Source organism: Mauremys reevesii, linkage group 25, assembly GCF_016161935.1.
Source record: "Mauremys reevesii isolate NIE-2019 linkage group 25, ASM1616193v1, whole genome shotgun sequence".
Taxonomy (NCBI): Eukaryota; Metazoa; Chordata; order Testudines; family Geoemydidae; genus Mauremys; species Mauremys reevesii.
This window is the reverse complement of record NC_052647.1, coordinates 16,003,956-16,025,717: the sequence shown is the minus strand read 5'-3', so window position 1 is coordinate 16,025,717 and position 21,762 is coordinate 16,003,956. Positions and strand designations below refer to the sequence as shown.

Sequence of the window (21,762 nt, the reverse complement as noted above, 5' to 3'; positions counted from 1 at the left end):
TCAAAGACTAACAGATTTATTTGGGAATAAGCTTTCATGGGTAAAACCCCACTTCTTCAGCTGCATGGAGTGAAAATTACCCGGTACTGGCTGCTCCGCCAGCTCCTCGGCCGAGGAGGACGACGCTGCTGGTGTAGAACGGGAGGCAGAACGGAGCCAAGGGCTGGGAAACCACAAGCAGCTTGGTCTGGTTTGGGCAAGAGAAGGGCAGGAGGGGACTAGACCCCCGTCTGCAAGGAGCCCCGGGGCCCAGGGCTGCTCCGCAGGGGCCTTGCTGCTCCGGCTGGCACAGCAGGGCCCAGGGGCGGTGAGCGGAAGTCAGACCAATTGCAGCTAGCGAGGAGCATTGGCCGGGGGCTGGCTTGGTGGGGGCTGGGCTGGGGTCTCTGGTGCTTGGTAGCTTTTTCCTCCTCAAAAAGCTCTCCAGGAGTTGGGGCCGCAGGTCATTCTCTGGCTTGGCAGACGGGAGGAGGCGGGCGGGAGCCAGCCGGGCACTTCTCACCTTGGGCTGGGAAGCAAACAGTGCGGGGGGCCTGGACTGGGGGGGGCAGGGGAGACGGTGCCAATCGCCTACCCGGCCTTGTGCTGGTTTAATGGGAGGAGCCGTCCAGGGCATTTCTCACCTCCTCTGCGGGGGCGGGGAGATTACACAGTGTATGTGGGATGGGGGGTGGAGCTGTAGAGGAGGGGCTGGGGCCGGGGCCCCCAGCAGCCAGGGATCAGCACTGGTGGCTTTGACCCTAGCCCCCGTGGGCCCCATGGAGCTGCTCCAAGTGCCCAGACTGACATGCTGGGGGGGGGGGGAGAGGGAGACTCATCCTGGGCTGGGTGGTACCAGGGCGGCTGAGGCTCCAGTAAGGCCCAGCTGGGGGTTACAGCCTGTGGGGTGGGGGATGCTCGGCCTGCTGGGAGCCCAAGCGCTGCCTGCCCGGTGCTCACAGGCCTTCGGCCCCTGCAGGCCCTTGGGCAAATGGTGCAGAGGCCAGAGCCCTGAGTGGGGGCAGCCTGTGCAGGCCCTGATGCTGGGTGGGGGCAGCCCACGCAGGACCCCTGCCAGGCAGGGCCCTGCCACGCAGCGGGCGGCTTCCTGCGCCAGGGCATGGGGCACTGCTGGCTTTGAGGGGCTGCAGCACCCACCCTGCTGCGGGGGAAGTGGGGGGGGGCAGGGTGCTGGGAAGGTGTTTTCCCTCCATGTAAGGTGCTGGCTGCAGGGATGCGGCGCCTGGGAGGCTCCTAGCACTGGCCAGGCTAAAAATAGCCACTGCTGGGAAACATCAAACCTGCTGGAGCAGAGCGGCAGGAAACGCACTGCAGGCCTGGGCTAAGGTGTGGCAGCTGGGCAAGGGGCTTTGTGCCTCAGTTTCCCGCTGTAAGATGCATGGGGGGTAATAGTGCCCCCCCCCCCGTGGTGCCGGTGATGCCAAGCAGGTAGTGAGACACACCAAAGGAGGGCAGGAGCCCCACGGTGCTGCAGCAGCCTGGCCCGTGGGGGCCCCCCACACACTGCTGTTCGTAGGTGTGACACCACCCCCGCCCCAGGAGCTGCAGGAGTATTGTTGGGGGGGGGTGAGGGCCTTCCCCCATAGCCCCAGTGGCTGCTTGCCAGGGGCAGTGTGCGCCCCCCCATGCAGCAGGTCACTGGAGCCAGGTAACACCCCCCCACCCAGCTGTGGGCCACTCTCACCCCTACCCCTCACCAGCCATTTTAATTCCATGGCCAGCCCGTGGGTCTGCTGTGCAGGGCAGGGTCTCCCCCACACACACTGTTGGCCCCCAGCGTGTAGAGGTGAGATCAGGGGTTGCTGCTTTATGCACCTCTACTCCATTACTCAGCTTCGCCTGGCAGTGCAGCCTAGTGGGCAGAACACACCCCTGCCCCTCAGCAGCCCCCCTGGCTAGTCCCAGCTCTGCTAGTGACCTGCTGGGAACACCCCCACAGTCCCCCTCTGTGCCTCAGTTTCCCCACACCCTTGTAAAGGGCTCTAAGAGCCAGTATTACTCTAGGCAGGGTTCAGGGGTGTCCTCACCCCCTTCACCCAGCACCAGCCCATCCTCCTCCCCCCCAGCACCCCCCATTTGTCCCTGTTAGTCTTATTCAGAAGTTGGCTGAGAGAGATCCCAAGGCTGGGGGGCTCTTCGATGGAAGGAACCCCCTTCCCTCGGGCCACTGGCTCCTGCTCAGATAGCCGGGCACGTAACAGCTGCATTTTTCACAGAACCCATCTGAGGAGCCGCTCTCACCCTGCTGCTCCCTTTCCAGGAGCTGTGTTCAGCCCCTGCCCCCCACTTTCCAAACAGGGCAAAAAGCCACCACTTTCCAAACCGTTTATTAAGTGAAAGCAGCGGGAAGGAGAAACAACTGAGCACTGCTGCAGGGGTTAGAACGGGGGGAGGGAGGAGAAGAACCCCAGAAAAAACAGGGATCACTCATCCTCCCCCCCTCCCCCCCAGGGAGCACCCCTGGGACAAGCCCCTGCAGCACTGAAGTCTCCTTCTGGTCCACGCAGGGAGGAGAAGTTTACAGAGGGCGTAGAAAAGGCACAGAACAGAATAAACCCAAGCGCCCGGCCACGAGCCGAGGCCACGGGGGGGACGGGACAGGACGGGGGGAGATCGGCTGGACTCTTCATCCGCTCAGCACCATCCGGACCAGCTCTGTGGAGAGAAGGGTGCTCATGAGAGGGGGCAGCTGCCCCACAGCGGGAGAGGCGCCTCGGTCGCTGGGGGAGAAAGGGTCCTTGGGGCTAATGCGCGCAGGGCCTGGGGCTTCCAGGCAGGTTCTTCCAGGGTTTGCAAAGAGGCTTCAGCAGCTGTTCTCTAGTGCCCCCCTTTCACCCCCCCCTCCCCAGAGAGCCCTGGGCCCCCCAGCTCCCAGCCCTCCGGAGCCATACGGGCCCCCTGGCTCCCAGCCCAGGGGCCATGCACAGGCCACTTACCCCACAGCTGGTAATAACTGGGTCTCCCACAGCCTGGGCTCTGTTCTCCCCTTCCTGGCTGGGAAGCCCCCACCCCCCTGCACTAGGGCAAGGGCTGCTGGCCCAGGCCCCACCCTTCACCCCACGGCCCCAGGACACTTTCTTCCGTCCACAGCATCCCGTCCTCAGAGCAGCGCGACCCCGCAGCGGCAGAGGGGAAAGGGGGGAGGAGAGAAGAGGGCAGCGCGGTTTCTACAGCTACTGCCAGGCATGGGGGGGCCTACAAGCCGCGCTGCTTCCTGCCCCCGGCGAGGGGAGAGCTTGACTTTATCTACAGCAGAGAACAGGCCATTCGAGGGGGAGGATCAGACAGAGAAGGGGCCAGGCAGGCAGCCACTGCACCGCTCCCTAAAGAAAGACTGTGGGGTTAACCTACGGCCCATGGGACCAGGCAGCGGCCGCCTCCTGCCCGGGGCTCCCTACCCACAGCAGCCCTGGGCTCCGCCACAGGCAGGGGGGCGGCTGCCCCACTGGGGTAGGATAGAGGCACACGCAGCTCCCCCCGGACAGGGCACAAGCAGCCCAGGCTGCATCTGACACCCCATCTGCCCCCCACCTCCCCCCAGACCCACACAGGTGACACAGTCTTGCTTTAAACTTGGTGCATGGCCCCCCAGCAGAGCCGCCTCTTTCCCCCCCGCTAGAGAGAGTCAGCTACATGCAGAGACATGCCGGGGGGGGTACGCTGGGGGGGGAGCGCAAACCAGACTTCCTTTAAAATAAAACCAAGGGGGGGCGGGGGGTTCGGGAAGGGGTTCGGGAAGAGGCGTACCCCGCTCCGCTTCACCCTGACAAGATGTGCCTCACAAACGCTGTTGGAAGGAACAGACATCATCAAGCAAACGCACCGGACACACGGCGCCACCGAGCGCGAGGGGATCCCCGGGGACACGCCAGCGCCCGGCTGCCTCCAGCTCCCAACCCGCCGGGCCCAGCGTCCGCGCCCCGGGGAGGGGAGCCGGCCTCGCCCCCAGGGGCACTGTCAGGGGCTGCCGTTTCTGAGCACAGCCCCCGGCGCTTCGTTCCTTGGGTGGGAGACGCCCCGAGGGGCTGCAGCGTCCTCACTGGGGAGGGAAAAAACGAGCCAGAGGCTCTGGCCGTGGGAGAGAGAATTCATGCCCCACCCCCTCCCCAGGTTGGAATCCCCTCCCCACCTCCCCCCAGCACAGCAGGAGCCAAAGCCACCGGGTGCCACAGGGTTAAGCAACCTCTGGAGATAAACCCAGAGCTGCTGATCCCAAGACACCGATGCCCCCCGAGCTCTCACCTTCGTAGTTAATGCAGCCGTTGCTGTCTTCGTGACCGGCCACCAGGATCTCCACCTCTTCCTCCGTCATCTTCTCCCCTGTGGGGGACAGACGGGATTTTACTACCTCCCATCAAACCCAGCCTCCGTGACCAGACACCCAGGCCTTCCTCCTAGTCGCTGCCCCGCATCTGCCTACCGGCGACTGGAGCAGGGGGCTGGGAGCCAGGACTCCTGGGTTCTGTTCCCAGAGGTTGGCACCGTTCAACCTGCTTTGTGCTGCAGGGAAATGACACCCCTTCGCCAGCCACCTTGGAGAGACCCTTGGGGGGAGGGGGGGGGGCGCGGTCTTCTCTGCTGCTCCCTGACCCAGACATCCCTGGAAGAGACTCAGCCAGAGGCCTTCGGCTACCCTCCTCCCCCAGCCGCAGCAGCCCCCTCTGCCAGGCCGGCGTCAGCGCCTCACCCAGGGTCACGAGGACGTGGCGGATCTCGGCCCCCATGACGGTGCCGTTCCCCTCCTTGTCGAAGACCCGCAGCCCCTCCACGTAGTCCTCGAAGCAGCCCTGGTCCTTGTTCTTGGCGATGGTCTGCATCATGGGCAGGAACTGCTCGAAACTCAGCGTCTTCATGTTCATCTCTGGCGAGAGAAGGGGGCGCGGCTGAGACCAGCTCTCTGGGCAGCCACCTGCCAGGCCGGGCACCCCGCAGCATCAAATCCCTCCTGTGCCAGGACCCAGCGAGGGACGGGAACGCTCACAGCAGCGAGCACGGTGCCTCCCAGGCACCAGGCCCCCCACAGACGCCAGCCATTCTGCAGAGGTTTGGGGGGCGGGGGGCGGCGCTGGGCACAGGGCTCAGCGCGGGTGGGAGCCGGGTAACGTTGGGTGAGAAATTTGAAATTTGGGGAAAAAAATTCTCATTCTACATGGGACAAAACCAAGACCCGGGGGTATTTTTCATAGAGAATCCCCCCTCCGTCTGGGAGGGGCAGCTACACATCTGGGATGGCGAAGACCCAGCTTCAAGCCCCCTGCACTGGAGATTCGAACCCAGATCGCCCGCAGCCCAGCTGAGCCCAGACCATTGGTCTGGGGAGGCCAGGCCCAAGATTAACCTCCTTGTTCTGAGCAACAGAACCAGCCCCAGAGAGGCGGGGGGGGGGGTTCCCTGCAGCCCCCCAAGTTTTAAGCCAGTCTGAGCCCCGTTGAGCCATTGTCTCACTCCAGCCAATGGGGCGGGGAGAAGGGCCCATTCCCACCCGCCGCCAGCTCAGGGATGCGGGAGACGGGCAAGGCCCCCTGGCGCTGGGGCTGCTGCAGCACCTGCCAGTCACTCACCATCGCTCTTGGGGTTCCCCAGCACCTTCATGACCTCGGCGTTGGTGGGGTTCTGGCCCAGGGCCCTCATCACGTCCCCGCACTGGCTGTACAGGATCTTGCCATCCCCGGTTCGGTCGAAGAGCTGGAAAGCCTCCTTGAACTCTGGGGGGGGGGGGCAGGGAGGGTGTCACTGTGGCCCCAGGTGCTAATCCCGCCTGCGGGGGCCCTGCGCCCCTTGGTTCAAACAACAAACTCCCCTTGGCCAGCCCTGAGCTGCCTGGTACCCAGCCGGCTCCAGCCAAACCGCACACGCCGGTGCAGCAGCCTCAGCCCCAAGCCCCCCGCCCCCGGCAGCTGGGGGCCCACAGGAAAGCAGGCGCTTCAGCACGAGAAGAGCCCTCGATAATTCCCCTACCAGGGTTCCTGGCAGCGTCGGCCAGGATCCCTGCACGGGATCGGGCCCCAGACATCTAGTGTCCTGCCCTCCGCAGCGACCCGCGCTAGAGGGGCCGCCTGGCCTCAGGGATAAGGCGCCGGAGCAGAGCCCTGGCGCCGCTTCCCGGCTCTGCCCCAGATTCCCAGGGACGAGTCCCTGTCTCTCTGCGCCAGCCCCATCTCAGAGGGGAAACCCACAGGCGCCGCGGCCGAGCCAGGGGACGGATCCGCCCTGGCTAGCGGGTTAGCACCTCTCGCTCCCAGGGCCGGCTTCACCCTGGCAGGGGATCGACTCACGCAAGGCCCCACGGGCCAGCCCCAGTGGCGTTCGCATCAGGGACTTGACCACAGGGCAGCAGCCGAGGCCAGGCAAGAGGCCGTAGGGCCACCTTCTATGAGACAGGCCCTGCCCAGCACCTCCACAGCCACCGCCCGCCTCATGGGAGCGAGCCAGGATTTACGGATGGGAAAGCAGAGAGCCCCGGGCCAGAGCCAGCAGCAGAGATGGGAATGGAACAGAGGCATAACCCAGTCCCCTCCCAGAGCTGGGGAGAGAACCCAGGAGTCCGGGCTCCCAGCCCCCTGACCCCATAGACCCCACTCCTCTCCCAGAGCTGGGGAGAGAACCCAGGAGTCCGGGCTCCCAGCCCCCTGACCCCATAGACCCCACTCCCCTCCCAGAGCTGGGGAGGGAACCCAGGAGTCGGAGGTCACTTCCTGCTTTAGCTAAAGCAAACACCGGAAAAGGGACCCAGGGAGGGTCTGGCCGGTGGGTTCGCCGAGACCCACATTCCCCCCGCTCCCGGGCTGGCCGAGCCGTGCCCCCCCCCCCCCCACCGCCCGGCGGGGCGCTCCCCGCGCAGGGAGGCGCAGCCTGCGCTCAGCCGGGGTTTTGTGCCCATATAAGGAAGTCGGCGCAAGGCACCGCGCAGGAATTGCGCTGCGCCTCCAACACAACATTCCAGGCGCGACCCGCGGGGCAGCCGCCCCCCTCCCCCGCTCCGGGTGTGCCCCCCCCCCCCAGCGGCGGGGCACCGGGGGGCACCAGGGCGGGAGCCGGCTCGGCTGGGAGTGTGTCACAACTTGGAGCAGAGAGCGGAGCTGTGCAGCCATTTTCCCCTGTGCAATCACACCCCGCCCGCAGCCGGCCACACCCCGCAACCCACAGCCGAGGGGGCCGCGCAGCGCCCCTAAAACCAGCTCTCCCCCCCGCCTCCGGCCTGGCTGGGGGAACGCGGCAGGGAGGCTCGCAGGCTTGGCCAGGAAACTGCTCCTGGGTGAGCCATGCGCGCATGGAAGGGGGGGGTGAGTCACCCCCAGACCCGGGGTTGGGGGGGCAGGAACCCCACAGCAGCAAGAGCCCAAAGCAGCCCGGAGAGATTTCACCCCCTGCGCCCCAGAAGCGAGGGGCCCGGTATTAAGCCGGGGGGGGGGGGGAGCAAACACGCCCCGCCCCACTTACCGGCCGGCTAGAAAGAGGCTACGGGAGGAGAGTGGAGGCTAGTGACAGAGGAGGAGGAAGGTCTGCAAGGGAGGGAGAGAGCGGTAAGTGCACCCGCAGCGGCGGGACGCGCAAGGGATTCGCCCCCGAAATGAAAATAGCGCGCAAGGGGGAGGCACTTACCGGCCGTCTGATCCTCGGAGAAATCGCACTGCAAGGCAAGCACAGGGGCGGGGGGCCGCCGTCAGCGGGGCTGCCCGGACCCCCCCTTCCCGCGAGCCCCGCACCCCCACAAGCGCTGTCAGCGGGCTCCCTTCCGGGGGGGGCGGGCTTGGAGTCAGGTCCCGGGGATGTCCCTGGCCTCGGGCAGCCGGAACCTAACCGTGCCCCCCCCCAGTCCCGTGCACCGCCCGCCCCCCGCCCGGAGCTCGCCCCCCCTCCAGCCCCGTGCACCGCCCGGAGCTCGCCCCCCGCCCCGTGCACCGCCCCCGCCCCGTGCACCGCCCAGAGCTCGCCCCCAGCCCCGTGCACCGCCCGGAGCTCGCCCCCAGCCCCGTGCACCGCCCTCCAGCCCCGTGCACCGCCCGGAGCTCGCCCCCCCGCCAGCCCCGTGCACCGCCCGGAGCTCGCCCCCCCTCCAGCCCCGTGCACCGCCCGGAGCTCGCCCCCCTCCAGCCCCGTGCACCGCCCGGAGCTCGCCCCACCATGGCTGCGGCTGCTGCGGCTCCGTTCCCTGCAATGGCCCCTGCGCGGACTCGCCTCCGCCAGCCCCTTTCTACTGGCTCTGACGTCACCGCCCAGGCACCCGCGCGCCAGTGGCTGCCCAAGGCAGGGCGCTGCGTCACTCGTTATGCTAATTAGCTGCTGCATTATTCATGAAGGGCCCCGGGAAGGGGGCGGGGCTGAGTCGCTCGCCGCCAGCCCCGGCTTTGCCTATAGATAGTCATCGAGATGGGGCCTGGCGGGGGGTGCACGGGGAGCGGGGGAGCGGGGGGTCCCAGCAGGGGATTGGAGGCACGTGGGGAGCAGGGAGGGGCCCAACAGGGGGCTGGGGGCACACAGGGTGGGGGGGGGCAGCGGGGGGTCTGGGGTGCATGGGGAGCAGGGGGGTCCCAGCGGGGGTCTGGGGAGCAGGGGGTTCCAAGCGGGGGGTCTGGGGTGAATGGGGAGCAGGGGGGTCCCAGCGGGGGGTCTGGGGTGCATGGGGAGCAGGGGGGTCCCAGCGGGGGGTCTGGGGAGCAGGGGGGTCCCAGCGTGGGGTCTGGGGTGCATGGGGAGCAGGGGGTCCCAGCGGGGGAGTTGGGGGCATGTGGGGAGCAGAGAGGGGCCCAGTGGGGGGCTGGGGGCACATTGGGAGTGGGGGGTCCCAGCGGGGGGTCGAGGGGGTGCATAAGAACAGCCGTACCGGGTCAGACCAAAGGTCCATCTAGCCCAGTATCTGTCTACCGACAAAAAAAACAGGAGTACTTGTGGCACCTTAAAGACTAACAAATTTATTGTAGCATGAGCTTTCGTGAGCTAAAGCTCACTTCTTCGGATGCATAGAATGGAACACACAGACAGGGGATATTTATACATACAGAGAACATGAAAAGGTGGAAGTATGCATACCAACAGGCAGAGTCTAATCAATTGGAGATGAGCTATCGTTAGCAGGAGGAAAAAAAACTTTTTGAAGTGATAATTAAGATGGCCCATAGAAGGTGTGAGGAGAACTTAACATAGGGAAATAGAATCAATTGGTGTAATGACCCAACCATTCCCAGTCTTTATTTAGACCACAGTTAATGGTATCTAGTTTGCATATTAATTCAAGTTCAGCAGTCTCTCTTTGGAGTCTGTTTTTGAAGTTTTTTTGTTGCAAAATTGCCACCTTCAAGTCTGTCACTGAGTGGTTAGGAAGGTTGAAGTGTTCTCCCACTGGTTTTTGAATGTTATGATTCCTGATGTCAGATTTGTGTCCATTTATTCTTTTGCGTAGAGACTGTCCGGTTTGGCCAATGTACATGGCAGAGGGGCATTGCTGGCACATGATGGCATATATCACGTTGGTAGATGTGCAGGTGTACGAGCCCCTGATGGTGTGTCTGATGTGATTAGGTCCTGTGATGGTGTCACTTGAATGGATATGTGGACAGAGCTGGCATCGGGCTTTATTGCAAGGATAGGTTCCTGGGTTAGTGTTTATGTTGTATGGTGTGCGGTTGCTGGTGAGTATTTGCTTCAGGTTGGGAGGCTGTCTATAAGCAAGGACTGGCCTGTCTCCCAAGATCTGTGAGTGAGGATCATCTTTAAGGATAGGTTGTAAATCTTTGATGATGCGCTGGAGAGGTTTTAGTTGGGGGCTGTAGGTGATGGCTAGTGGTGTTCTGTTATTTTCTTTTTTAGGCCTGTCCTGTAGTAGGTGGCTTCTGGGTACTCTTCTGGCTCTGTCAATCATGGAAAAGAAGCCCTCGAGGAATTCCACCGAGATTTTAACAATTTCCATCCCACCATCAACCTCAGCCTAGACCAATCCACACAAGCGGTCCATTTCCTAGACACTACTGTGCTAATAAACGATGGTCACATAAATACCACCCTATACCGGAAACCCACTGACCGCTATACTTACTTACATGCCTCCAGCTTCCATCCCGGACACACCACACGATCCATTGTCTACAGCCAAGCTCTAAGATACAACCGTATTTGCTCCAATCCCTCGGACAGAGATAAACACCTACAAGATCTCTATCAAGCATTCTTAAACCTACAATACCCACCTGCTGAAGTGAAAAACAGATTGACAGAGCCAGAAGAGTACCCAGAAGCCACCTACTACAGGACAGGCCTAAAAAGAAAATAACAGAACACCACTAGCCATCACCTACAGCCCCAACTAAAACCTCTCCAGCGCATCATCAAAGATTTACAACCTATCCTTAAAGATGATCCCTCACTCTCACAGATCTTGGGAGACAGGCCAGTCCTTGCTTATAGACAGCCTCCCAACCTGAAGCAAATACTCACCAGCAACCGCACACCATACAACATAAACACTAACCCAGGAACCTATCCTTGCAATAAAGCCCGATGCCAGCTCTGTCCACATATCCATTCAAGTGACACCATCACAGGACCTAATCACATCAGACACACCATCAGGGGCTCGTACACCTGCACATCTACCAACGTGATATATGCCATCATGTGCCAGCAATGCCCCTCTGCCATGTACATTGGCCAAACCGGACAGTCTCTACGCAAAAGAATAAATGGACACAAATCTGACATCAGGAATCATAACATTCAAAAACCAGTGGGAGAACACTTCAACCTTCCTAACCACTCAGTGACAGACTTGAAGGTGGCAATTTTGCAACAAAAAAACTTCAAAAACAGACTCCAAAGAGAGACTGCTGAACTTGAATTAATATGCAAACTAGATACCATTAACTGTGGTCTAAATAAAGACTGGGAATGGTTGGGTCATTACACCAATTGATTCTATTTCCCTATGTTAAGTTCTCCTCACACCTTCTATGGGCCATCTTAATTATCACTTCAAAAAGTTTTTTTTCCTCCTGCTAACGATAGCTCATCTCCAATTGATTAGACTCTGCCTGTTGGTATGCATACTTCCACCTTTTCATGTTCTCTGTATGTATAAATATCCCCTGTCTGTGTGTTCCATTCTATGCATCCGAAGAAGTGAGCTTTAGCTCACGAAAGCTCATGCTACAATAAATTTGTTAGTCTTTAAGGTGCCACAAGTACTCCTGTTTTTTTTGCGGATACAGACTAACACGGCTGCTACTCTGAAACCTGTCTACCGACAGTGGCCAATGCCAGGTGCCCCTGAGGGAGTGAACCTAACAGGCAATGATCAAGTGATCTCTCTCCTGCCATCCCTCTCCATCCTCTGACGAACAGAGGCTAGGGACACCATTCTTACCCATCCTGGCTAATAGCCATTTATGGACTTAGCCACCATGAATTTATCCAGTTCCCTTTTAAACATTGTTATAGTCCTAGCCTTCACAACCTCCTCAGGTAAGGAGTTCCACAAGTTGACTGTGCTCTGCGTGAAGAACTTCCTTTTATTTGTTTTAAACCTGCTGCCTATTAATTTCATTTGGTGACCCCTAGTTCTTGTATTATGGGAATAAGTAAATAACTTTTCCTTATCCACTTTCTCAACATCACTCATGAGTTTATATACCTCTATCATGTCCCCCCTTAGTCTCCTCTTTTCCAAGCTGAAGAGTCCTAGCCTCTTTAATCTTTCCTCATATAGGACCCTCTCTAAACCCCTAATAATTTTAGTTGCCCTTTTCTGAACCTTTTCTAGTGCTAGAATATCTTTTTTGAGGTGAGGAGACCACATCTGTACACAGTATTCGAGATGTGGGCGTACCATGGATTTATATAAGGGCAATAATATATTCTCAGTCTTATTCTCTATCCCCTTTTTTATGATTCCTAACATCCTGTTTGCTTATTTGACCGCCTCTGCACACTGCTTGGACATCTTCAGAGAACTATCCACGATGATGCCAAGATCTTTTTCCTGACTCGTTGTAGCTAAATTAGCCCCCATCATGTTGTATGTATAGTTGGGGTTATTTTTTCCAATGTGCATTACTTTACATTTATCCACATTAAATTTCATTTGCCATTTTGTTGCCCAGTCACTTAGTTTTGTGAGATCTTTTTGAAGTTCTTCACAGTCTGCTTTGGTCTTAACTATCTTGAGTAGTTTAGTATCATCTGCAAACTTTGCCACCTCACTGTTTACCCCTTTCTCCAGATCATTTATGAATAAATTGAATAGGATTGGTCCTAGGACTGACCCTTGGGGAACACCACTAGTTACCCCTCTCCATTCTGAGAATTTACCATTAATTCCTACCCTTTGTTCCCTGTCCTTTAACCAGTTCTCGATCCATGAAAGGACCTTCCCTTTTATCCCATGACAGCTTAATTTACGTAAGAGCCTTTGGTGAGGGACCTTGTCAAAGGCTTTCTGAAAATCTAAGTACACTATGTCTACTGGATCCCCCTTGTCCGCATGTTTGTAGACCCCTTTAAAGAACTCTAATAGATTAGTAAGACACGATTTCCCTTTACAGAAACCATGTTGACTATTGCTCAAGAGTTTATGTTTTTCTATGTGTCTGACAATTTTATTTTTTACTATTGTTTCAACTAATTTGCCCGGTACCGACGTTAGACTTAACAGTCTGTAATTGCCAGGATCACCTCATGTTCTTATGTTCTTATTATGTTCTTATGAGCTGTGCAGCCATTTTCCCCTGTGCAATCACACCCCGCCCGCAGCCGGCCACACCCCGCAACCCACAGCCGAGGGGGCCGCGCAGCGCCCCTAAAACCAGCTCTCCCCCCCCATCCGGCCTGGCTGGGGGAACGCGGCAGGGAGGCTCGCAGGCTGGGCGGGACCCGCCGGGTTTGGCCAGGAAACTGCTCCTGGGTGAGCCATGTGGAGCATGGGGAGATGAGGAGCAGGGAGGGTCCCAGTTGGGGGCTGGGGGCACATGGGGAGCAGGGGGTCTAAGCAGGGGATTGGGGGCACATGGGGAGCAGGGGGGTCCCAGCGGGGGATTGGGGGCACATGGGGAGCAGGGGGTCTAAGCAGGGGATTGGGGGCACATGGGGAGCAGGGGGTCTAAGCAGGGGATTGGGGGCACATGGGGAGCAGGGGAGTCCCAGCGGGGGATTGGGGGCACATGGGGAGCAGGGAGCCCGGGTGCCCCCAGCTGGGTTCAGCTTTGGGCGGGGAAGACGCGCTGGACGGGCAGTAACCCAGCGAGTGGCTGCCCGGTGACTGCGGGGCAGGGTTTCCACGGGACCTTGGGCTGCAAAAAGCCTTCGCTCTGGCAGCGCCAGGGCTGCTGCAAGCTGGGCGGGGGCACGTCCTGTGCTGATGCTTTTTGAGACACTCAAGCAGCCTGAGGCCCCAGCAAAAGAACCAAGGAATAAGCCAAGAGCAGAGCGTGAAGTCTGAGTGCGGGGAAACCACCCGAGATGGGCAGGAATTCTCACCCCCAGCAGGGGGCGCTGCGGGGCGCGGGGCAGGCGGGTTGGCTGCTGGGGCAGATCCCCGCTGCTCCAGGCCCAACCTTTCACCCCCTAACGAACAGGAAATGGCAGCTGTATTCCCTGAAATCCTCCGGGCCCCCCCTGCCATGCCCTGGCTCTGGGCACCTGGAGCAGCTTGTGTACCCAGCGCGCTCTGCCAGCACCCGGTGTGACAGTACCCCGCCAGGGCTGTGCCGGCATAACGCCTCCCGGGGGCGCTCGGCTCCTGCTAGAAACTGTCGCGTTTGCAATTCACGCCTGAGCTGGTGCGGGGGGCTCCTGCCTCCCCCTGCCCCTCAGCTGAGCCTTTGAGGGGGGAACAGGGGGTGATTTCTTGCTTTCTGCATGGGAATGAAATCATTGGGCCGGGCGCAGGGAGACCCACAGGGCCCTGCAGGGCCGGCCCCTGGGCCTTTTCCAGCCTGCGCTCCCACCCCCCGTCCCTCATTGAAAGTGGATGCAGAACTCAGCCCCCGTCGAGCCAGGGATGCTGAGACGGCCCCTGTGGCCCAGATCCAAGGGGCCAGAAGCTTCTGCAAACAAACGGCTTTTATTGTCCAAACGCAGGACGGGCGCAGGGAGGATCGGGTCCCTTCCCACCCAGGATCAGGACCGCGGCTCGGCTTGGTGGGCACCCCCGGGCTGGGCCGCTGCTCTCAGGGGGAGCCTGCGTCCCCCCTCGCTGGATCCTCAGCCGCTGAGGTCCTGGGCTCTCCTGGGGCAGTGCTCGAAGTCCTTCGCAGCAGCCATGGGGGGGTGGGGGGTTAGAGAGACAGACAAAGGGGGCAGGGAACATGCCCCCCCCACAGAGCAATGGGCTGAGGAGGCATCAGTTGCTTAGGCCCATCCTGCCCGGCCTGGGGAGAGAAGAGGAGACAGTGAGACGCCGGCGGGGTAGAGGCCGGGGAGCTGGAATCCCATGGGAGGGGGAGAAGGATCCGGGCCTAGAGCTCAGGTTTGTTTTGAATCTCCGGCCCCTGGAGCAGAGGCTGGAGGGAATCGCGCTCCCGGCACGGCTGGGCCGGCGGGTTTGACTCAGGGCACCGGCTGTGCCCGCAGGACCCCGGCCCAGCAGAGGCGCTCGGAGTCGGGATGGTTTGGGGGAGTTAGAGCTCTCGGCAGCCCTGCATGGCGAGTATGTTCACGGGTGGGGAAACCGAGGCACAGGGCAGCGCTGGGCATAGGGCCCAGGCGTCGTGATGCCCTGTCCCGAGTGATTAAAGCAAAGCCATGGGGCCCTTCCACGCCGGTGCCCTGGACAGAGCTCCCAGGGCCCCCGAGAGGCGTTTGGTTCACTCAGGCTGGGCTCCCCCCCCGGGGACGGGCTCGGTTCCCCGCGAGGGACACGACGCTGCGGAGAGGAGCGGGAGGAGACGCTGAATGAGTTGTGCCTGTCTGATGGCACTGGACCTCAGCTGGCAGCGGAGCAAGTCCCTGTGCCTCAGTTTCCCCCTCTGCAGAACGGGGCTGAGGCGCCTGCACTCGGAGGTCTGCTGCTGGGAGGTGCTAGGGGGTGGTAGCAGCACCCCGAAAACACAAGCCTCTTCCAGGGCAGCGGGATTAGACACACAGGTTGGAGATGATCCGCCGGGCACGGAGATGGTCCAGCCGGGTCCCTGCCAAGGGGCAGAGCCACTGAGACTCATGGCAAAGAGGGGAGAAAGGAGCGGCCACCCCCCAAAACAGAGTCAGAAAAGTAAAAGCCCCGGGGGGGCACCTACCCCACAGCACCCGCTCAGCCAGACAGGATGTGCTTGACGAAGGCTGCGGGGGGAGGAGAGAGTCTTTAGGCAGAGGAACCGGGCCCCCAGGGGCCCCTGGACGTCCCCTCCCTTGGGAGCCTCACCCCCCCCCACACGTTTCCCGGCCCTGCGGCTGGAGAGTCCCCGACTCCGGGATCTCACCTTCGTAGTTGATGCAGCCGTTGGCGTCCTCGTGCCCGGACAGGAGGGCGTCCACCTCCTCCTCCGTCAGCTTTTCGCCTGCCGCCGGAGGGGGCAGCGCGTTAGTGCTGGGGAGATGTTCCCCCCCCCACCCGGTGCCCGTCCAACAGCCCAGGGGGCCCTGTCCCTGCCGGATGCCAGGCCAATAGCCCTGGGGGGGCGTTTCCCCCCCGCCCACTCTGGGGAGCCCTGCCCCCCCATCCAGTGCCAGACCCACATCCCTGGGGGGCCCTGTTCCTGCCCGGTGCCCTCCTGACAGTCCGGGGGGGCATCCCCCCACCCGGTGCCCATCCAACAGCCCGGGGGGCCCTGTCCCTGCCGGACGCCAGACCAACAGCCCCAGGGGACCACATCCCCCCCCAAGCCCAGTGCTCACTCTGGGGGGCCCTGCCCCCAGTGCCCGTCCAACAGCCTGGGGGGCCCTGTCCCTGCCAGACGCCAGACCAACAACCCCAGGGGACCACATCCCCCCCCAGCCCAGTGCTCACTCTGGGGGGCCCTGCCCCCCCAGTGCCCGACCGACAGCCCTGCCCCCCCCCGAAGCAGGGCACGCTGCCTCCTTCCCCGTCCCTCCCCCCAGGCCTTGCCCAGCCCCGGCAGGGACGCTGAACCTCAGCACAGGCAGTGCCGGTGCCGGGCAGGACAGCTGGTGGGGTGCCCCCGACCTGGCACCGTACCCGCCGGCCCCTGCCCCAGACTTGCTGAGCCGCGCCAGCCTAGGGGGCCCCTCTGCCAGCGGCAGGCGGCGCTCACCCAGCGTGGAGAGCACGTGGCGCAGCTCGGCCCCCATGACGGTGCCGTTCCCCTCCTTGTCGAAGACCCGCAGCCCCTCCACGTAGTCCTCGAAGGTGCCCTGGTCCTTGTTCTTGGCGATGGTCTGCAGCATGGGCAGGAACTGCTCGAACTCCACCCGCCTGGAGTTCAGCTCTGCCGCGGGAAGGAGAAACTGAGGCCAGGCCGAGCCCCCAGGGACCCTGCCATGCAGCCCCCCCCCCAATGTGGCTGGAGGAGGGCAGTCTGGCCCCCATGGCACCGCGTGGGGCCCCTGATGTCCCCCCATCACATCGCCTAACCACACCCCAAAGGAGGATTCCCATTGCTAACCCCAGCAGTCAGGGGGTCTCTGAAGGGCTAGGGGGGCCAGACCCACTCCCACCACACACACAATCTGCTGCTCGGGTGGGGCTGGTAGCAGTCCCCCAGGGCAGGGGGTGCCTGGAAGTAACACCCCGCCGAGACGCATGGGGCAATTCCTTTCTCCCTTTGGAGCAACTGGTTCAGGCTCTCTGCAGACTCAGGCAGATGCCGTTACACTGGATTCCAGGTTTTTCCCTTTTCACAGTGCAAGCTGGGGCTGCGATGTCACGTGACTCCAGAAGCTGCCTGAGCCAAATCCCACCCTCCAGCCCGGCCCCACAGCTGCTGAGGCTGCTCGCTCACCGTCGGGCTTGGGGTGGCCCAGCACCTTCATGACCTCAGCGTTGGTGGGGTTCTGGCCCAGGGCCCGCAGCACGTCCCCGCACTGGCTCAGCTGAATCTTGCCATCCCCGACCCGGTCAAAGAGCTGGAAAGCCTCCCTGTAATCTGGGGCGGGGGGTGGGGGGCAAAGCAGGTCAGAGGGGCTGGAACCGGCGATCCTCTGCCAGTCCAACCTGCCTGCTTCATGCCAGGATCGGAGCCGGACGGGATGGCGGGGGGCCCAGCCCGGTCCGGAGCGCCCTTCTTGCCAGCAGCCAGCAAAGCCCAGAGATCACCAACCCCAGCAGGAGCCAGGCGTCCTCACCCAGGGACAGAGCTCCAGAGACCCCGGCCCTGTCCCAGGGGGCAGCATCCCGCTCCAGGCATGACGTGTTGCTCACGCTTGTATGGCCCCCCCGGAGCCCATCGAAATCTGAGACTACACACAGGGAGCATCGCTGAGACACAGCCACCTCTGGGGTGGAGCCTGGCAGCTGCTGATTCAGCTCACGCACCACTGAAATGCAGCCACCTCTGGGGTGGAACCTGGCAGCTGCTTAGCAAGACCACAGGACGGTTTAGGACAGGAAGTGAAGCACACGCCTGTGTTGGATTGAAACTACGGGTTGGCTGAATTAATGCACAATTGTGACACTGGACACGGGGGTTAACACCTCACCCAGAGTCACGGTGGGATCTCCCCTAACCACACGAGGGCACCAAAACCTGCTCCTTCGTTTGTATGTGATAGGGAGCCCACAAGTGGCAGAGACCTGCTACTGCCACAGGCCAAAGGGGGGGGTCCTTTAGCTCACCTGGCCAGGGCAGTGGTTTAGGAGCAGGAGGCCACGAGTTCTAATCCCAGCTCCCTGCAGGAATTGTGTTTTACCTACAAGCCTGGGATGAGTGACAGGAGGAGCCTGGCTCGTTCAGAGCCCCGGAGCTGCCAGCCAGGTGCTTGCATCTTAACCCAACACCCCCATGGTGAGAGAGCCCCCCACACCCAGGTCCCGCCCCATGGCAGGCTGGGTAAGGGAAGATGCCACAGACCCAGGGTTTCTGCCCCCCGGGGATGCGTTAGGACCTCACAGGAGCTTGCTGGGGACAGAGGCCCAAGGCAGGAACCGCGTAAGTGGGGGAAGCAACTGGATTTAGCGGGGCCAGAGCTGGGTGGAGGCTGGTAGAAGAGCGACCCCCCCCCCAGCTACACAGACACGCGGCCCAGTGACTTACCCTCCAGCTGGTCCTTGCTAAACTCAATCTGCAAAGAGGAACAGGGACATGAATGAAGATTTGGGGGAGCTGCACAAAGTCCGTTACCGCGCCTATGAGACCGGGGGGGGGGGGCGCTGTGGGGCAAAGGCTCTGGGTATCACCCGCCCCACCAGCTCTCTGCTGCAGGGGCCGAGCTCGGCCCCTGGGGGCCCCTCCAGCCCGACCCCACCAAATGCCTCGTTGGGGGATCCTCCAGCCTCACCGGTCTGACCTCAGGCTCGGTGGGGCTGGCAGCCATTTTTTTGCGGGGGGAAGAGAAAGCAGCAGCTACCTCGCCTGAATTTATACCTGCCGGGTTTGGGGGGGGAGCTGAGAGCCCCCCCCCTTTGCATCTGTCTACTATGGAGTTGGGGGGCAGGGAACCCTGGGGGCTGAGCTCAGTTGGAGGTTGGGGTGGGGGGGGGGGAGTGAGGCCTCACATGACCTGACGCCGGGGTGCAAAGAGGAAGCTGCCCCAGTTGCTGGGGGCGGTGAAAGGGCCTGTGAGTTTTCTCAATATAAGGCGAGGGCTGAGTCTGCTCCCGCCCCAGCCTCTGCCAGCAGGGGGCGCTATGGGGTGCAGGGCAGGGTCCCTGGCTGTGGGGGGTGCCCAGCTTCGCTCACCCCAGTCTCTGCCAGCAGGGGGCACTGCGGGGTGCAGGGCAGGGGCCCTGGCTGTGGGGGGTGCCCAGCTTCGCTCACCCCAGACTCTGCCAGCAGGGGGCGCTATGGGGTGCAGGGCAGGGGCCCTGGCTGTGGGGGGTGCCCAGCTTCGCTCACCCCAGTCTCTGCCAGCAGGGGGCGCTATGGGGTGCAGAGCAGGGGCCCTGGCTATGGTGGGTGCCCAGCTTCGCTCACCCCAGTCTCTGCCAGCAGGGGGCACTGTGGGGTGCAGGGCAGGGGCCCTGGCTGGGGGGGGGTGCCCAGCTTCGCCCACCCCAGTCTCTGCCAGCAGGGGGCGCTATGGGGCGCAGGGCAGGGGCCCTGACTGTGTGTGTGGGGGGTGCCCAGGTTCTCCCACCCCAACCTCTGCCAGCAGGGGGCGCTGCGGGGAGCAGGGCAGGGGCCCTGGCTGTGGGGGGGTGCCCAGCTTCGCTCACCCCAGTCTCTGCCAGCAGGGGGCGCTATGGGGTGCAGAGCAGGGGCCCTGGCTGTGGGGGGTGCCCAGCTTCGCTCACCCCAGTCTCTGCCAGCAGGGGGCGCTATGGGGTGCAGAGCAGGGGCCCTGGCTTTGGTGGGTGCCCAGCTTCGCTCACCCCAGTCTCTGCCAGCAGGGGGCACTGTGGGGCGCAGGGCGGGGGCCCTGGCTGTGTATGTAGGGGGTGCCCAGGTTCGCCCGCCCCAGTCTCTGCCAGCAGGGGGCGCTGTGGGGCGCAGGGCGGGGGCCCTGGCTGTGTATGTAGGGGGTGCCCAGGTTCGCCCGCCCCAGTCTCTGCCAGCAGGGGGCACTGGGCCACGCATGCAGCTGCGTTCATATAAGGGCCTGATCGCCCCCTCCCCGGTCACACTCTTTATCGGGGCCCTACCTCACTGCCTCAGGAATCTTCCTGCATTCTGTCCCCACCCCCCCACCCCCCCGTCCCCCGCACAGAGGTGCGGCCGGTTGGGCCCCCCTCACCCCCCGCCGCAACTCGACCCCCTTGGCTCAGCCTGGCACAGCGGTGCCTGGCGCTGGGGCTGGAATAAATCTGCCCGGAAAAGCGGGTGCTAATCCCCCGGCCGCAGCCACCTGTCCCCGAGCCGGTGCCTGGGAATGCAGCCCCCCCTCATTCCAGCCTGTCATGAAAATAACAGGGCCCTGCTCACCACCTAAATTTATCTGCCCCAGTGATCCTACGCTCGCCCCCCCCCCCAGCTGTGACTGTCTAACAGCCCCCCCCAGGCTCACTCCTTCTTGAGTGGAGCCTCTGCCCATTGTTGGAGAAAGCCAGAGATAGAACCCAGGAGTCCTGGCTCCCCCGCTCCAACCCACCACTGCCCTCCCAGAGCCGGGGGAGAGAACCCAGGCGTCCTGGCTCCCAGCCCCCTGCTCCAATCCACCAGCCCCCCCTTCCTGGCACCATGGCTAGAACCCAGGAGCTGGTCTCTGGCAGCTTAGATGGGCCCCAGGTAGATGAAGGAAGTGCCCCTGGCTGCAGTCCTCAGCCCCACTGCTGAGCACCCAGCGTGGGCGGGGGGGGGGGGGGGCAGCCCATGACAGCGCTGGGGCAGGGAAGTGGTTAGGCGGGGGGGGGGGTAGCTAGGACTCTTGGGTTCTGGCCCCAGCTCTGCCATCGACTCACACTGGGGAAGTCGCAGGCCCAGCCTGGGCCTCAGTTTCCCCATCTGTAAAGGGGCTAATACTGGCCCTTCCCCACTGGGGGCGGGGTAGCTGCTGTGTCCCTGATGGAGTCTGGGGGCTCCCCCTGCCCCCCATGAACCCCCTGGAGGCAGCTCATGCCCCTTTCGGGGGGGGGGCACACTAGGTGGGGGGGGGCTCCATCCCACTCCCTGCCAATGCAGGCGCTGGGGGCTGGTCAATATTTGGGCAACAAGGAAGCAGGCCGGGGGAGGGGGGGGGCTGATGGGGGGGGCATTTTCTCATCTGTCCTGCCTGTGGCAAACTGGGTGCAGTGCAGCGGGCCGGGCCGTGTCCTTGGCTCTGTGCCGTCCGGCCACCGGGCTCCCTGGGCCGCTCGCATGGCAGGTCTAAACCTCGTGGCTTTGCTGCCACATTGGGGGGGGGGAAATGCCCCCCCAGCCACTGTCCTGGCCCCATGCACCCCCCCCATCTCGCTCCACCCCCCATTTCGCAGCCCCCCACATACCACCACTTTAGAGAGGTCAATCGGTGGCTCCTTGGGTTTCTCCGGGGCCGGGGCCGGGGCCGGGGCCGGGGCCGGTTCTGGGGCTTTGGGCTTAGCTGCAGCAGCCGCCGGCTTGGCTACGGCCGGCTTGGCGGCCGGTTTGGCTGGCGCGGCCACCGGCTTCTTGACGGGCAGCTCCTTCTTGGGGGGCATGGCGGCTGGGCCCGGCGGCACGTGCCCGGGCGAGCGGGGCTGGCAGACGAGGCTGCGGGGCCGTGAAGTCCCAGCCTGGGGCTGGCCCTGCCTGGCCCAGCTTAAATAGCCTGGGGTGACGTCAGGCTGGAGCAGTGCTAGATAAGGGCAGTGGGGAACCGGGGCTACAAATGGGAGCATCATTTATTGTCAGAAGTGACAGCTCCCCCCCCCCCCGGCTCCAGGGCTTTTCTTAGCGACGAGCTCGAGGGGGCAGCCATGCCAAGCATGCGCCAGGGAGCCAGGCCAGGCCCCCGGCACGGTGCCCCCCGTCAGAGGAAATCCCCCCCCCAAGCACGGGGGGCCTGGAGGTGCATGAACGCAGGGGTTGGTGGCGGTGAGGGATGGGCACTGCCCGCCCTGGAGACGGGGCTCCGGGCAGGGCCCTTTCCTCTGCTCAAATGGCACCGGGACCGAGTCGCAGCGCTGGGCCGGGGACCCAGGAGTCCTGATTCCCAGCCCCACCCCCTCCGCCTCCTGGAACCCAGGTACCCTGACCGCCTCCCCCAGCCAGCTGCTAGCCCCCACCCCCTCCTGGCCCAGGAATAGAGCCCAGGTGTCCGGGGTCC

The 21,762-nt window shown here is 62.7% G+C and overlaps 2 protein-coding genes across 3 annotated transcripts; both read right to left on the bottom strand.

Annotated features, from left to right (window-relative positions):
* Window positions 1–2,222: 2,222 nt before the first annotated feature.
* Window positions 2,223–8,254, bottom strand: LOC120391301 (myosin light polypeptide 6). 2 transcript variants are annotated; one of them, XM_039514807.1, is made up of 7 exons: window positions 8,124–8,254; window positions 7,603–7,630; window positions 5,562–5,705; window positions 4,688–4,861; window positions 4,243–4,320; window positions 3,748–3,787; window positions 2,223–2,655 (listed from the first exon to the last, which is right to left on the bottom strand). In XM_039514807.1, exons 1-6 carry the CDS (start codon window positions 8,124–8,126, stop codon window positions 3,759–3,761), a joined length of 456 nt encoding a protein of 151 aa, XP_039370741.1. In that variant the 5' UTR covers window positions 8,127–8,254; the 3' UTR covers window positions 2,223–2,655; window positions 3,748–3,758. The 2 variants fall into 2 exon arrangements, with proteins under 2 accessions (XP_039370741.1, XP_039370740.1); XM_039514806.1 differs by lacking the exon at window positions 3,748–3,787.
* Window positions 8,255–14,031: 5,777 nt separating this feature from the next.
* Window positions 14,032–21,249, bottom strand: LOC120391474 (myosin light polypeptide 6-like). The gene is made up of 7 exons (XM_039515119.1): window positions 20,963–21,249; window positions 18,135–18,162; window positions 16,884–17,027; window positions 16,197–16,370; window positions 15,405–15,482; window positions 15,222–15,264; window positions 14,032–14,357 (listed from the first exon to the last, which is right to left on the bottom strand). Exons 1-6 carry the CDS (start codon window positions 21,152–21,154, stop codon window positions 15,236–15,238), a joined length of 645 nt encoding a protein of 214 aa, XP_039371053.1. The 5' UTR covers window positions 21,155–21,249; the 3' UTR covers window positions 14,032–14,357; window positions 15,222–15,235.
* Between the last annotated feature and the right edge of the window lie 513 nt (window positions 21,250–21,762).